We start from the raw sequence: 13,895 nt of genomic DNA on the forward strand, positions 1-13,895 counted from the left end.
AGGTTGTGATGGGGTGCCCTGATGGCCACGTGTGTAGTCAGTGGTGCCCTGCACCCATGGGTAGCCAGCCAGAGTGGCAAAGCCGAGCGCCCGCTCAATCACACTGATTTCATCAGTGGAAAAATCTATATAGTTGGCTGACTTGTTAAAGAGGGCATCAGTGACCTGTATGATGCATCTGTGAGTGGTCGACTGCGAAATGTCACTAAATTCTGCTGCCTGGAAAGAGCCTGAGGCGAAGAAGTGGAGGGCAAATGTGAATTTTACAGCCACTGGTAAGGGGTGTTCACCCCTTCCTCTGGGCTGCAGGTCTTGCTCCAACGAGGCGCAAATGTCGGTGACCACCGCTACCTTGAATCTCCTTCGGCACTGCTGCTCAATCATGTTGAGGAAGCTCATCTTTTGCCTGTATATCCTGTGCTGGGGTTATCACCTCCGGCGCGATGCAGCCCTGCAGTGATGCCCTCCACACTTTGAAGCATGAGGTGCTTCAGGAGAAGGCTGGCACTCTTGCTATTGCTGCTGCTGGTGTGGCTGGTTCTGTTGCTCCTGCAGCTGTTCCTCATCAGAATCTGAGGACCAAGGCAAGAGAGCATAAATCGTGCCCATTCTGATTTTAGATATGCCAGCTGCAGTTGAAATGTCAGAAGCAATCTGTCAATGGTCAGATACGTTCTTCCAAGAAGGTGACAATGAGTTTACTACGAAGACTTCTGTTACGTTTAGAATAACTCCACAAGACTGAATATCTTCAGCTCAAACAGTTGTGACCTTGGTCTCTTTATTGTGACTCCAAAGTGAGGAGGCAGCATGGTAGTCTGCCTTTTAGACCTGCTTGCCCAGGGTGTGCAGGTGATCCTTGAGTCTCCCACAGGTGTGCCCCCTGGTGGCAGGTCTTACACATTGGTAGTGTTTACATAACAACTTCCATACTGCAATAAGCTGAAAAGTCTCTTCCTAATACTGAAGGCTCCAGCTTCTGAGATTGGATGTGAATAGCTGTGAAATGCGAGCTTTTATACCACTTTTGCAGCTGTCACCTATTGAAACCAATGGAGAGTTGTTGAGAACCCAACACACTTACCTGACATGTTCCCCGAGGGACGAGAACCTCGTTAAAAACTTGGCAAAATCTTTTGGACCTGGTGAAATTCTGCTTAAATATCTTTAAGCAACTTCTTAACTAGCACAATTGCCTGACCCGCAACTTAATGCCAGGTCTGCAAACCGCAGCCAGACCCGGCACTTTGGAAACTACAAGGAGACGGGTTCTAAGTGGACTTCCGCGCCGCTGTCAATCACAACCATTTTGACAGCGGGCCTGTCATGTATTCAACTATCATTATAACCCATGTATAAACTGACTTAAGTTGTACATCGTGAGAACATTAACTACTAGGTGGTGAACTCGTGGGAGACACTCCTAACCTGGACTTTCAGGTATAAAAGATATACAGGCAAAAGATGAGCTTCCTCAACATGATTGAGCAGCAGTGCCGAAGGAGATTCAAGGTAGCACATCAGGTGGACATGGCTGTTGAAGGTTTTGGAAGCGAAGGCTCACCCGTGACAACCCGTCAGATTAAAGTCTGGACAAATAGAAACCCGCTATTGTCTCTAGTCAAGAAATGTGTCCTGAATGGGGACAGGGCAGCCACATACAGGGCATGCCGTGAGGAAGTTAAACCATTTCACAGGTGCAGGGATGAACTCTCGATTCAGGCCGATTGCCTACTGTGGGGAAACCGCATAGTCATGCCCCAGATGGGTAGAGAGGTGTTCATCAGAGAACTCCACAATGAGCACCCGGGCATTGTCATGATGAAGGCAATTGCCAGGTCACACGTTTGGTGGCCAGGGATAGACGCAGATCTGGAACTTTGTGTTCGCAGGTGCAACACGTGTGCCCAGCTGGGCAATGCGCCCAGGGAAGCCCCCCTTAGCCCCTGGCCATAGCCTGCCAAGCCTTGGTCACGCATCCTTGTGGACTACGCAGGTCCTTTCATGGGAAAAATATTTTTGGTTGTAGTAGACGCCTACTCCAAATGGATCGAGTGTGACATTTTAAATTCAAGCACATCCTCTGCCACGGTAGAAAGTTTTCTGGGCAATGTTCGCCGCCCAAGATCTACCGGACGTCTTGGTCAGCGGCAATGGCCCGTGCTTCACAAGCACTGAATTCCAGGACTTCATGGCAGGCAATGGAATTAACCATGTCAGAACAGCACCGTTCAAGCCAGCCTGAAACGAGCAGTGCAGATAATCAAACAGGGGATGCTCAGGATCCAAGGGGGTTCCCTACAAAGCCGCTTATCACGCTTCCTGTTGGCCTACAGATCCCGACCACACTCGCTCACAGGGGTTCCACCGCAGAGCTGCTAATGAAAAGGATGCTCAAAACCCGGTTATCCCTTATACACCCCACCATGAAAGAAATTGTCGAGAGCAGGCGCCAGTCACAATATGACTACCAAGGCACGAATGCGAGGGCGCAATGTATTGATGTAAATGACCCTGTTTTTGTCCTCAACTACGCTGCAGGGCCCAAATGGCTCACAGGCACTGTGATTGCCAAAGAGGGAAATAGGATTCTGGTAGTTAAACTTACCAATGGACAAATCTGCCGCAAACACGTGGATCAAACAAAAAGGAAGTTCAGCAACCCCATAGAAGAAGCAGTGGAAGAACACGATATAGAGTTCACTCCACCACAAGTGACCGAACACCGGAACCAAAGGGAGGAGAGCCCAGTCACTGTGGGCAGTCCGGATAGGCCTGAGGCACCGCAAACAGCACACACTCAGGCCAGCGCCCAACAACCGGAGCCCCAACTCAGGCGCTCTACAAGAGATCGTAAACCACTAGAAAGACTCAACCTGTGATCCCAATAAGACTTTGGGGGGGGAGGTGATGTCATGTATTTAGCTGTCATTGTAAACCCATGTATAAACTGACCTAAGTTGTACACTGAGAGAACACTGACCACTAGGTGGTGAACTTGTGGGAGACACTCCTAACCTGGACTTTCAGGTATAAAAGGGGAACCTTCACCCACCTTCTGCACTTTAGTGCTGGCTAATAAAGGTTACTGGTCACAGAGTGACCTTCTCTCAAGTATGGGCCTCATGTGCATTTGTACTGTATGATAAGGACATATCATTGGCGAAGAGAAACTGGGATTTAAGCCACGCGAGCATTGCCACTAGCAGCACAGATGAGAGGTACTGTGTTGGTGATGATTGGGACGATTTTATTGAGAGACTACAGCAAAGTTCCATCACTAAGGAATGGCTGGGACAGGATTCGGCCGACAAACGCAGGGCTCATCTCCTGACGGTTTGTGGATCCAGGCCGTACTCCCTGATGAAGGACCTTCTAGCGCCAGAGAAGCCGGCGGACAAGACTTTTGATGAGCTCAGTAAGTTGATCGGGGAACACTTTAAACCGGCGAGCAGCATGCACATGGCGAGACACCGGTTTTATACGCACCGGCGGCGAGAAAGGCAAAGCGTTCCAAACTTCGTGACAGATCTTCGGCGACTGGCGAGCCTATGTAAGTTCCCAGATGCATGCAGAGCGGAGATGCTGCGAGACCTTTTTTATTGAGGGCATCGTGCACGCTAGGCTTTCGGAAAACTAATTGAGACTAAAGACTTGACCCTGGAAACGGCGGCTTTGATGGCCAAGACATTTATCTCAGGGGAAGAAGAGACCAGAATGATGTTTGACAAAAATCTTGGTTTAAATGCAGCAAATGGACAGGGAGGCAACATTGTTAATGCGGCACACAGTTCTCTAGGCAGACAGGAGCAATCGGACATGCCCAAGCATGTAGTCGAACCCAAAGGGGGAATTCAACAGAGACAATGGCTAGCTGAATGGTGATTCATGCCATCGCAAGGGACAATGCGGCCAGTAATGGGGCCATCAACACCTGTCAATGGTGCACTAAAGGACAGTTACAGAGACAGTCAGAGACAATCGACTGGTAATGGACCTTTCGTTTCCAACAACGGCTCATGTTGGAGATGTGGAGGCAAACACACAGCCAGAGCTTGCAGGTATCAGCAATATACCTGCAGAAACTGCAACGTCAGCTGTCACTTGGCGCGTAAGTGCAGGAAGCCTGCAGCCAGGTTGACGTACGAGGAGGACGGGCCCGATGTAAGCCTTACGAGGCCAAATGGACACTGGGGGAAATCGCTGGAAGCTGAAGTTCAGCGAGTTCACGTATACAGTTCATACACCAGGATGCCACCGATAATGATGAAAGTGCTCCTCAATGGCATTCCAGTATCAATGGAGCTAGACATGGGGGCCAGCCAGTTCCTGATGAGTATCAAACAGTTCGACAAGTTGTGGGCGTCCAAGGCCAGGAGGCCAAAATTAGTGCCGATTGACGCACAGCTACGGACAAATACAAAGGAGATCATTCCGGTGCTAGGCAGCGCCCCGGTAGGCGTGACCCACAAAGATTCTGAGAACAGGTTGCCACTCTGGATTGTCCCGGGGGACGGTCCCGCACTGCTGGGGAGGAGTTGGCTTGCTGTCATGAACTGGAAATGGGGCAATGTCAATGCAATTTCTTCTGTGGAGCGAATATCATGCTCACAGGTCCTGGACAAATTTGACTCACTATTTCAACCCGGCATTGGCACTTTCATGGGGACCAAGATAGTGATTCACATAAACCCGGACGGCAGGCCAGTACACCACAAGGCCACAGCGGTGCCATACGTGATGCAGGAAAAGATAGAAGGCGAATTGGACCGCCTGCTGAGGGAAGGCATTATCTCGCCAGTCGAATTCAGTGACTGGGCGAGCCTGATTGTGCCGGTGCTCAAGGCGGATGGATCGGTCAGGATATGTGGTGATTACAAGGCCACCATCAATCGGATGTTACTCCAAGACCAGTACCCGCTACCGAGAGCGGAGGACCTCTTTGCAACGCTATCCAGTGGCAAACTTTTTTCAAAATTGGACGACCTCAGCTTACATGACCCAGGAGCTGGCGAGTGAGTCAAAGAAGCTGACCACCATCACAACACACATGGGGTTGTTTGAGTACAACAGATGTCCATTCGGGATTCGCTCGGCCGCCGCGATCTTCCAACGAAATATGGAAAGCCTCCTCAAGTCGATTCCAGGGACAGTGGTTTTTCAGGACGACATCCTCATCACAGGTTACGATACTGAAGAACATCTCCACAACCTGGAGGAGGTGCTACGCAGACTGGACCGGGTAGGTCAGCAACTGAAAAAGGCGAAGTGCGTCTTCCTAGCTCCAGGGGTAGAATTCCTGGGGATGAGGGTAGCAGCAGACGGGATCAGACCTACTGCGTCCAAAACGGAAGCGATCCAGAGAGCACCCAGGCCCCATAACACGACGGAGCTCCGTTCGTTCCTGGGGCTCCTGAACTATTTTGGTAACTTTCTTCCCAAATTGAGCATGCTGTTAGAGCCACTACACGTGCTCCTACACAAAAGTCGCAAATGGGTCTGGGGGGACAGCCAGGGAAGGGCTTTTGATAGAGCACGCAATTTGTTATGCTCCAACAATCTGTTAATGCTATATGACCCATGTAAGAAACTTGTTTTAACATGCGATGCGTCATCCTATGGGGTCGGGTGTGTGTTGCAGCATATTAATGCTCAGGGTCAGTTACAGCCAGTAGCTTATGCCTCCAGAAGTCTGTCCCAGGCAGAAAGGGACTACGAGATGGTAGAAAAGAAAGCGCTTGCATGTGTATATGCAGTAAAAAAATTGCACCAGTACCTGTTTGGCAGGAAATTTGAGCTGGAGACAGATCACAAACCTCTAATATCCCTTTTGGTCAACAACAAGGCCATAAATGCAAATGCGTCGGCCCGAATACAGAGGTGGGCACTCACGTTAGCCGCCTATGACTATACAATTCGGCACAGACCGGGCACAGAAAACTGCGCCGATGCACTCAGCAGGCTCCCACTAGCCACCACCGAGGGGGACAACCGAGCATGCTGCTGAGATGGTCATGGCTGTTGAAGCTTTCGATAGTGAAGGCCCACCCGTGACAGCCTGTCAGATCAAAGTCTGAACAAATAGAGACCCGTTACTGAATGGGGAGTGGGCAGCCACGTACGGGACATGCCCTGAGGAATTTAAACCTTATCACAGGCGCAAGGATGAACTCTCGATTCAGGCCGATTGCCTATTGTGGGGAAACCGAGTAGTCATGCCCCAGATGGGCAGAGAGGTGTTCATCCGAGAACTCCACAATGAGCACCCGGGCATTGTCATGATGAAGGCAATTGCCAGGTCACACGTTTGGTGGCCAGGGATAGATGCAGACCTGGAACTTTGTGTTCGCAGGTGCAACATATGTGCCCAGCTGGGCAATGTGCCCAGGAAAGCCCTCCCTTAGCCCCTGGCCCTGGCCCACCAAGCCATGGTCATGCATCCATGTGGACTACACAGGTCCTTTCATGGGAAAAATGTTTTTGGTTGTAGTAGATGTCTACTCCAAATGGATCGAGTGTGACATGCTCAATTCAAGCACATCTGCTGCCACGGTAGAAAGTCTACGGGCAATGTTCGCTGCCCGTGGTCTACCGGACATCTTGGTCAGCGACAATGGCCCGTCCTTTACAAGGATTGAATTCCAGGACTTCATGGCAGGAAATGGTATCAACCGTGTCAGAGCGGCACTGTTATGTATTGTCCATGTGCATTAAATGTATAGTTACAATGCTGCACCACAAGGGGCACTGTGGTGGGAGACCCAAAAGTACCTGCGAGACAGAGTATAAAAGGCTGACCACCACACCTGAAGGGCACTCTGGAGTTACACAATAAAGGATCAAGGTCACAGCAGTTACTACAACACCAGACTGTGTGGAGTCAGTGATTTGAGTGCTACATACATCACAAATTGGCAACGAGGACACGGACGAGCTCTCCACGCAACCATGGCTACTTTAGGCACGCTAAAGGATTTCACAGAGGGTAATGATTGGGATGCCTTTACGGAAAGGCTCAAGTACTATTTTATAGCAAACGATCTGACAGGGGACACAAACGCACTGATAAAGAAGCGTAAGGCGATATTGCTGTCCAGTTGTGGCGAGGAAGTTTACCGTCTCGTCAGGGATTTGCTGGCACCCGCGAGCGCCAAGGACAAGTCATATGAGGAGCTGATTGAATTCATTCATAACCAACTGAAACCAAAGGAGAGCATCCTCACAGCCAGGCACAAATTCTACCACCACTGCAGACCTGAGGGTCAGGATGTAACAAAATATGCTGCGGACATCAGAAGACTTGCGGCGCCATGCGATTTTGGCACACACCTTGACGAGGCGTTGCGAGATATCTTTGTTATGGGGATTGGCCATGAGGGTCTCCTTCACAAGCTGCTATCTACTGAACCTACAGTCAGCCTGCAGCAAGCCATCACCATCAGCCGGGCATTTATGACCTCGACTTGCAGCACCAAGCAGATGATCCACACGGACTCGAACCCGGCAGGTACTATTCACAGGATAGCGCCCGTCACGGACAAAACTGCAGAACGTGGCTCTGCCCAGGGCAGAGAGCAAGGACCTCAGGGTCCTGGAACTCAGAGTCTGCCGAGGGGGACTAATCGAGTAGCGCCATGCTGGCGCTGCGGAGGAAGCCATGGGGCTCACCGGTACAGGTTTGCGGAGTATACGTGCAATACCTGCCACACGAAAGGCCACCTTCAGCATATGTGCAAAAGAAACACGACTCACAGTGTGGCTGAGGAGACAGTAGATGATCTGCTATCCAGTGAGGAACATTGCGGTTTGGCTTGACGGGCATCCCAACCCCAGCTAGAAGAAGATGATGCGTTTGGACTGTACACGTGTACCGACGATTCGGCCCCAGTGATTATGGAAGTCAAGATTAACGGAGTCCCAGTGAGTATGGAAGTGGACACGGGGTCGGGTCAGTCACTGGTGAGTCAGGAAACTTTTGATAAACTGTGGATCAACCCAGCTGCACGACCTAAGCTGGTCCCGGTCACGGCGAAGCTGCGCACCTACACCAAGGTGATACCTGTTCTTGGCAGAGCGGATGTGCATGGTAGCGAGACGCACGGTTTACCTTTGTGGATCATTGCAGGCGATGGGCCGATGCTACTCGGCAGGAGATGGATGGGGAAGGTCCTTGGGAGCTGGGAAGACTTCATTCCTCCACAGACCGCTGTCCCCCGTGTTCACAGGCAGAGCAGGCCTCCATCTTCTGATCGGATGACAGCGAAGGAAGTGTGTATGGGGTTGGGCAGAGCAGCGGCGGCCATTGACTCTCCCCTGCAAAGTCTGAGAGTGAGAAAGAGGCGCTGCAAACCAGCAGCAGCGCCGACCGAGCTGGAGAAGAGAGAGGGAGGGCAGGCAGCAGCTCGGTGGATTTCTGGTAGCGGCGGATCTCCCTCAGAGCCACGGTGCCGGGTCTGTAGCGATGAGGCTTCTTCACTCCGCCCATGGCCAGAGCACTCTCCTGGGCCGATTTGGTCGCCAGCTGGTTGCGGGGAGAGAGAGAGAGAGCGGGCAGCAGCACAGCAAGTTCGTGGCAGCAGAGTTCTGCAGAGAGAAGCAGGCAGGCACCAGCAGAGCACCTAAAATGGCGCCGCCCAGTAGAAACCTCGTGGAAAAATCAAAATGGCATCTTAAAAGGGAAATGTACTCGGGAGTCTTAAAGGGGCTTTACACCGTTGGCGGTCCCCACAAAGAGACTTTTGTCAGGGCAAGAGTGAGATAAAATGATTATTGTGATTAAAATGATTGAGATGATTGATGAAAACAGTTAATATCACAATGCACAGTTAAAAGGGTTAATGGATCTGTGACTAACATGACTAATGGATTAATACGATTTCTGATTTTATGTGATTTATGCAATTGTTCAGCGGCTGCAGACAAGCCGCAAAAGGCAACTATTTTCTGAGAACAAAGGCAACGCACCAGTTACCATACCCTGTCTCAGCGCAGCCCATTACCTCAGGCAAAAAGGGGCAGTATGCCGCCACCACACCTCACCCAGTGGAGTTGAGATTTAATAACTGTTCAGTGCACATGCAACCTTTTGATATAAGTCTTCAATGCATACTAATGTACTGTCCATGTGTACCTGCTTTCTACTGGAGATTATGTTTGTGTACTTGTATCACCCATGTAAAGACTGCTAATACCACATGCTTGCACTGGATCGCAAGCATAATCTCTACATGGGGGGGGGGGGGAAGAGGGAAGTGGATGGTCATGGACTCACACTCACATCTCAACCGGGATGAACCAGGTCGAGGTTACCGGCAATTTGCTTTTGGAACTGGTGGGGGGGAGTGAGATTTATGTATTGTCCATGTACATTAAATGTATAGTTACAATGGTGCGCTACAAGGGGCACTGTGGTGGGAGACCCAAAAGTACCTGCGAGACAGAGTATAAAAGGCTGACCACTACACCTGAAGGGCACTCTGGAGCTACTCAATAAAGGACCAAGGTCACAGCAGTTACTACAACACCAGACTGTGTGGAGTCAGTGATTTGAGTGCTACATACATCACAGGCACCATTCAAGCTGAGCAGTGCAGATAAACAGGAGATGCTCATAATCCAAGGGGGTTCCCTACAAAGCCGCTTATCATGCCTCCTGTTGGCCAATAGATCCCGACCACACTCGCTCACAAGGGTTCCACCCGCAGAGCTGCTAATGAAAAGGACACTCAAAACCAGGTTATCCCTTATACACCCCACCATGAAAGAAATTGTTGAGAGCAGGCGTCAGTCACAACGTGACTACCATGACAGGAATGCGAGGGCGCGATGTATTGATGTCAATGAATCTGTCTTTGTCCTCAACTACGCTGCAGGGCCCAAATTGCTCGCTGACACTGTGATTGCTAAAGAGGGGAATAGGATTCTGGTTGTTAAACTTACCAATGGACAAATCTGCCGCAAACACGTGGATCAAACAAAAAGCAGAGGAAGAACACGATGTAGAGTTCACTCCACCACAGGTGAACGAACACCGGAACCAAGTAGAGGAGAGCCCAGTCACTGTGGGCAGTCCGGACAGGCCTGAGGCACCGCAAACAGCACACACTCAGGCTAGCGCCCAACAACCGGAGCCCCAACTCAGGCACTCTACAAGGGAGCGTAAACCACCAGAGAGACTTAACTTGTGATCCCAATAAGACTTTGGGGGGGAGGTGATGTCATGTATTCAACTGTCATTGTAAACCCATGTATAAACTGACCTAAGTTGTACACTGTGACAACACTGACCACTAGGTGGTGAACTTGTGGGAGACACTCCTAACCTGGACTTTCAGGTATAAAGGGGGAAGCTTCACCCACCTTCTGCACTTCAGTGCTGGCTAATAAAGATTACTTCTCTCAAGTATGGGCCTCGTGTGCATTTATACTGTATAGTAAGGACATAGTAGGGCCCGCCTCCAAACCTGCATTTGCAGTCCTGGTAAGATTTCAGCCTGCGTGGGGATGGTGCCTAAACATCATCCCACCCCTCCTGGAGCTGAGCATGCACAGCCGATGTTGCTGCACATGCGCACCAGGGGTTCCAAGCATGCCTGCGCCGAGCCACAGGGTTATGGCCTCAACCACGCTTTCCTCCCTGTGGAGAAGGTCAGGAAATTGGAGGGGGGGGGGCAAAGAGGACAGGAGCTTGGGTGTAGAGAAGAAGGTCAGGAGCTCGGGGGGGAGAGGTGGTCAGGAGCTCGGGGGGAGAGAAGGTCAGGAGCTCGGGGGGAGAGATGGTCAGGAGCTCGGGGGGAGAGAAGGTCAGGAGCTCGGGGGGAGAGAAGGTCAGGAGCTCGGGGGGAGAGAAGGTCAGGAGCTCGGGGGGAGAGAAGGTCAGGAGCTCGGGGGGAGAGAAGGTCTGGAACTTGGTGGGACAGAAGATCAGTAGGTCTGGGGGAGGGGCAGAAGGTCAGGAACTAGGGGGGGAGAAGGTCAGAAACTCGAGGGGTAGAATAGATCAAGAACACTGGGTGGAGGGGGGAGATCAGAAACTCAGGGGGGAGAAAAGGTCAGGAACTTGGGGGGGTGGGGTGGGGGGGAAAAGAGCATGGAGAGAACAGTGGTAATGGGGAAGAACCTGATCCAGGTCAAAAGGAGGGGCCAGGGATGAGAGCGAGAATGTGATGCAGATGGGAAGACAGATCACGTTCTCCCCTATCTGTTAGATGTGGATCACGTTCTTTCAATCCCACCCCCTCTACAGCTGTATCACATTCTCCCTCTCCTTCCCCCAGATCTACATCCCGCTCTTGACTATAAGCAGCAGTGAGTTGATTTCTCAGAAAGCCTGGCACGTATATGGCAAGTGACATAATTGGACTAGACGAAATCCAGAAGACATGACACTGTCACTATTGGCATTTTGTACCCAATAAACCTGTTAACAATCCGTGACCCACAAAACAATGCCCCATCAGAATGGGCCATGTAGCCAGTTAAAGGGACCACGCATGCAAAAAAAATTAGAGGGAACATTGGATGCCACTGTCATGGCTGCACTGGAACAACTGCCTGTTACAATGACTGGATACAATTACACATTGGAGTGACTTTGAATTGCTCTCCATCAGGCAGGATCAAATTACACATTCCAGACAAACTGTTGGGTGTGTCTTGTCCTCCAAGGGGACCAGTCAGAACAAACGTAAAATACTTCAGAATCTGGAATTATGAAATAGAAACAGAAAATACTGGAAATACTCAGCAGGTCATGCAGCATCTGTGGAGAGAGAAACAATGTTAATGTTGAAGGTCAACGACTTTTTGTCAGAACTGGAAAAGGTTAGAGATGTAATAGATTTTAAGCAAGTGCAGGGGCAGGGAAAGGGGGAGGGGAGGAAAGAACAAAAGTGAAAGTCCGTGATAGGGTGGAGGGCAAGAGTGATTAAATGACAAAAGGTATGATTATACAAAGCAAAAGGAGATGGTAATGGGACAGGTAAAGAAACATAAGATGAGCTTAGAAGAGGTGTAAATGGAAATGGCAGAAACATCAACAGCTGCCATCTGAAAAAATAGGGGCAGAGGTTATGGTCTTAAATTGTTGAACTCAACGTTGAGTCCAGAGGGCTGTAAAATGCATAATCGAAAGATGAGGTGCTGTTCCTCAAGCTTACTTCGTTGGAGCAGTGGAGGAGGCCAAAGACAGAGGTCAGAGTGGGAGTGGAGCAGAGAAATTAAAGTGACAGGCAACCGGAAGCCCGGGATCACGCTTACAGACTGAACGAAGGTGTTCCGCAAAGCGTTCACTCAATCTGCGTTTGGTCTCCCCAATATAGAGGAGCGAATACAGTATATTAAATTGCAAGAAGTACAAGTAATCGCTGTTTCACCTGGAAGGAGTGTTTGGGGCCATGGACAGTGGGAAGGGAGGAGGTAAAAGGGCAGGTGTTGAATCTCCAATTGGTGGGAAGGGAATAGGGTGTTGGAGGTGATTGAGGAGTGGACTGAAGGCCAATAAATCCCCAGGGCCTGATGATTTGCATCCCAGAGTACTAAAAGAGGTAGCCATGGAAATAGTGGATGCATTAGTTGTCATCTTCCAAAATTCTATAGATTATGGAACAGTTCCTGCAGATTGGAGGGTGGAAAATGTAATCCCATTATTTGAAAAAGGAGGGAGAGAGAAAACAGGGCATAATAGACCGGTTAGCTAACATCAGTAGTAGGGAAAATGCTGGAGTCTATTATAAAGGATGTGATAATTGGACACTTAGATAATATCAACGGGATTAGATAAAGTCAACATCGATTTATGAAAGAAAAATCGTGTTTCACAAACCTACTGGAGCTTTTTGAAGATGTAACTGACAGAATAGATAAGGGAGAACCAGTGGATGTAGTGTATTTGGATTTTCAGAAGTCCTTTGATAAAGTCCCACATAAGAGGTTAGTGTGCAAAATTAAAGCACATAGGATTGGGGGTAATATATTGGTATGGATTGAAAATTGGTTAACTGACAGGAAACAGAGAGTAGGAATAAACGGGTGTTTTTCAGGGTGGAGGGCAGTGACTAGTGGTGTGCCACGGGGATCAGTGCTTGGGCCCCAGCTATTCACAATATATACAAATGATTTGGATGAGAGAATCAAATGTAATATTTCCAAGTTTGCTGATGACACAAAACTAGGTAGGATTGTGAGTTGTGAGGAGGCTGCAAAGACACTGCAAGGCGATTTAGATAGGTTGAGTGAGTGGGCAAACACATGGCAGATAATGTGGATAAATGTAAAGTTATCCACTTTGGTAGGAAAAACAAAAAGACAAAAATGGTGGTAGCTTGGGAAATGTCGATGTACAAAGGGACCTGGGTGTCCTTGTACATCAGTCATTGAAAGTAAACATGCAGATGCAGCAAGCAGTTAGGAAGGCAAATGGTATGTTGGCCTTCATTGCAAGAGGATTTGAGTACAGGAGCAAGGATGTCTTACTACAGTTATGCAGGGCCTTGGTGAGACCACACCTGGAGTATTGTGTGCAGTTTTGGTCTCCTTACCTAACAAAGAATATACTTGCCACAGAGGGAGTGCAGCGAAGGTTCACCAGACTGATTCCTGGGATGGCAGGACTGTCGTATGAGGAGAGATTGGGTCGACTAGGCTCTTAATCTCTTCTACCTTCCACCCTATCGTAGACCTTCCCTTTTGTTCTTTCCACCACTCCCTCCTTTCCCTGCCTCTACACTTGCTAAAAAACCTGTTACATCTCTAACTTTTTTCCAGTTCTGATGAAGGATCATCGACCTGAAACATTAACTCTGTTTCTCTCTCCACAGATGCTGCCTGACCTGCTGAGTATTTCCAGCATTTTCTGTTTTTCGCTCAGATTTCAGCATCTGCAGTATTTTGCTTTT

General features: G+C 49.5%; 1 protein-coding gene across 1 annotated transcript in view; it reads right to left on the reverse strand.

The window, feature by feature from the left end:
* The window catches only part of LOC139255875 (protein CC2D2B-like), a 558,271-nt gene that overhangs the window by 292,134 nt on the left and 252,242 nt on the right, over positions 1-13,895 (reverse strand). The window contains exons 15-16 of the mRNA XM_070874046.1: positions 434-572; positions 55-230 (exon numbers count right to left, since the gene is read on the reverse strand). Coding sequence (XP_070730147.1) covers positions 55-230; positions 434-572 — 315 coding nt within the window. The remainder of the gene's footprint in view (positions 1-54; positions 231-433; positions 573-13,895) is intronic.

Source organism: Pristiophorus japonicus, chromosome 3 (assembly GCF_044704955.1).
Source record: "Pristiophorus japonicus isolate sPriJap1 chromosome 3, sPriJap1.hap1, whole genome shotgun sequence".
Taxonomy (NCBI): domain Eukaryota; kingdom Metazoa; phylum Chordata; class Chondrichthyes; family Pristiophoridae; genus Pristiophorus; species Pristiophorus japonicus.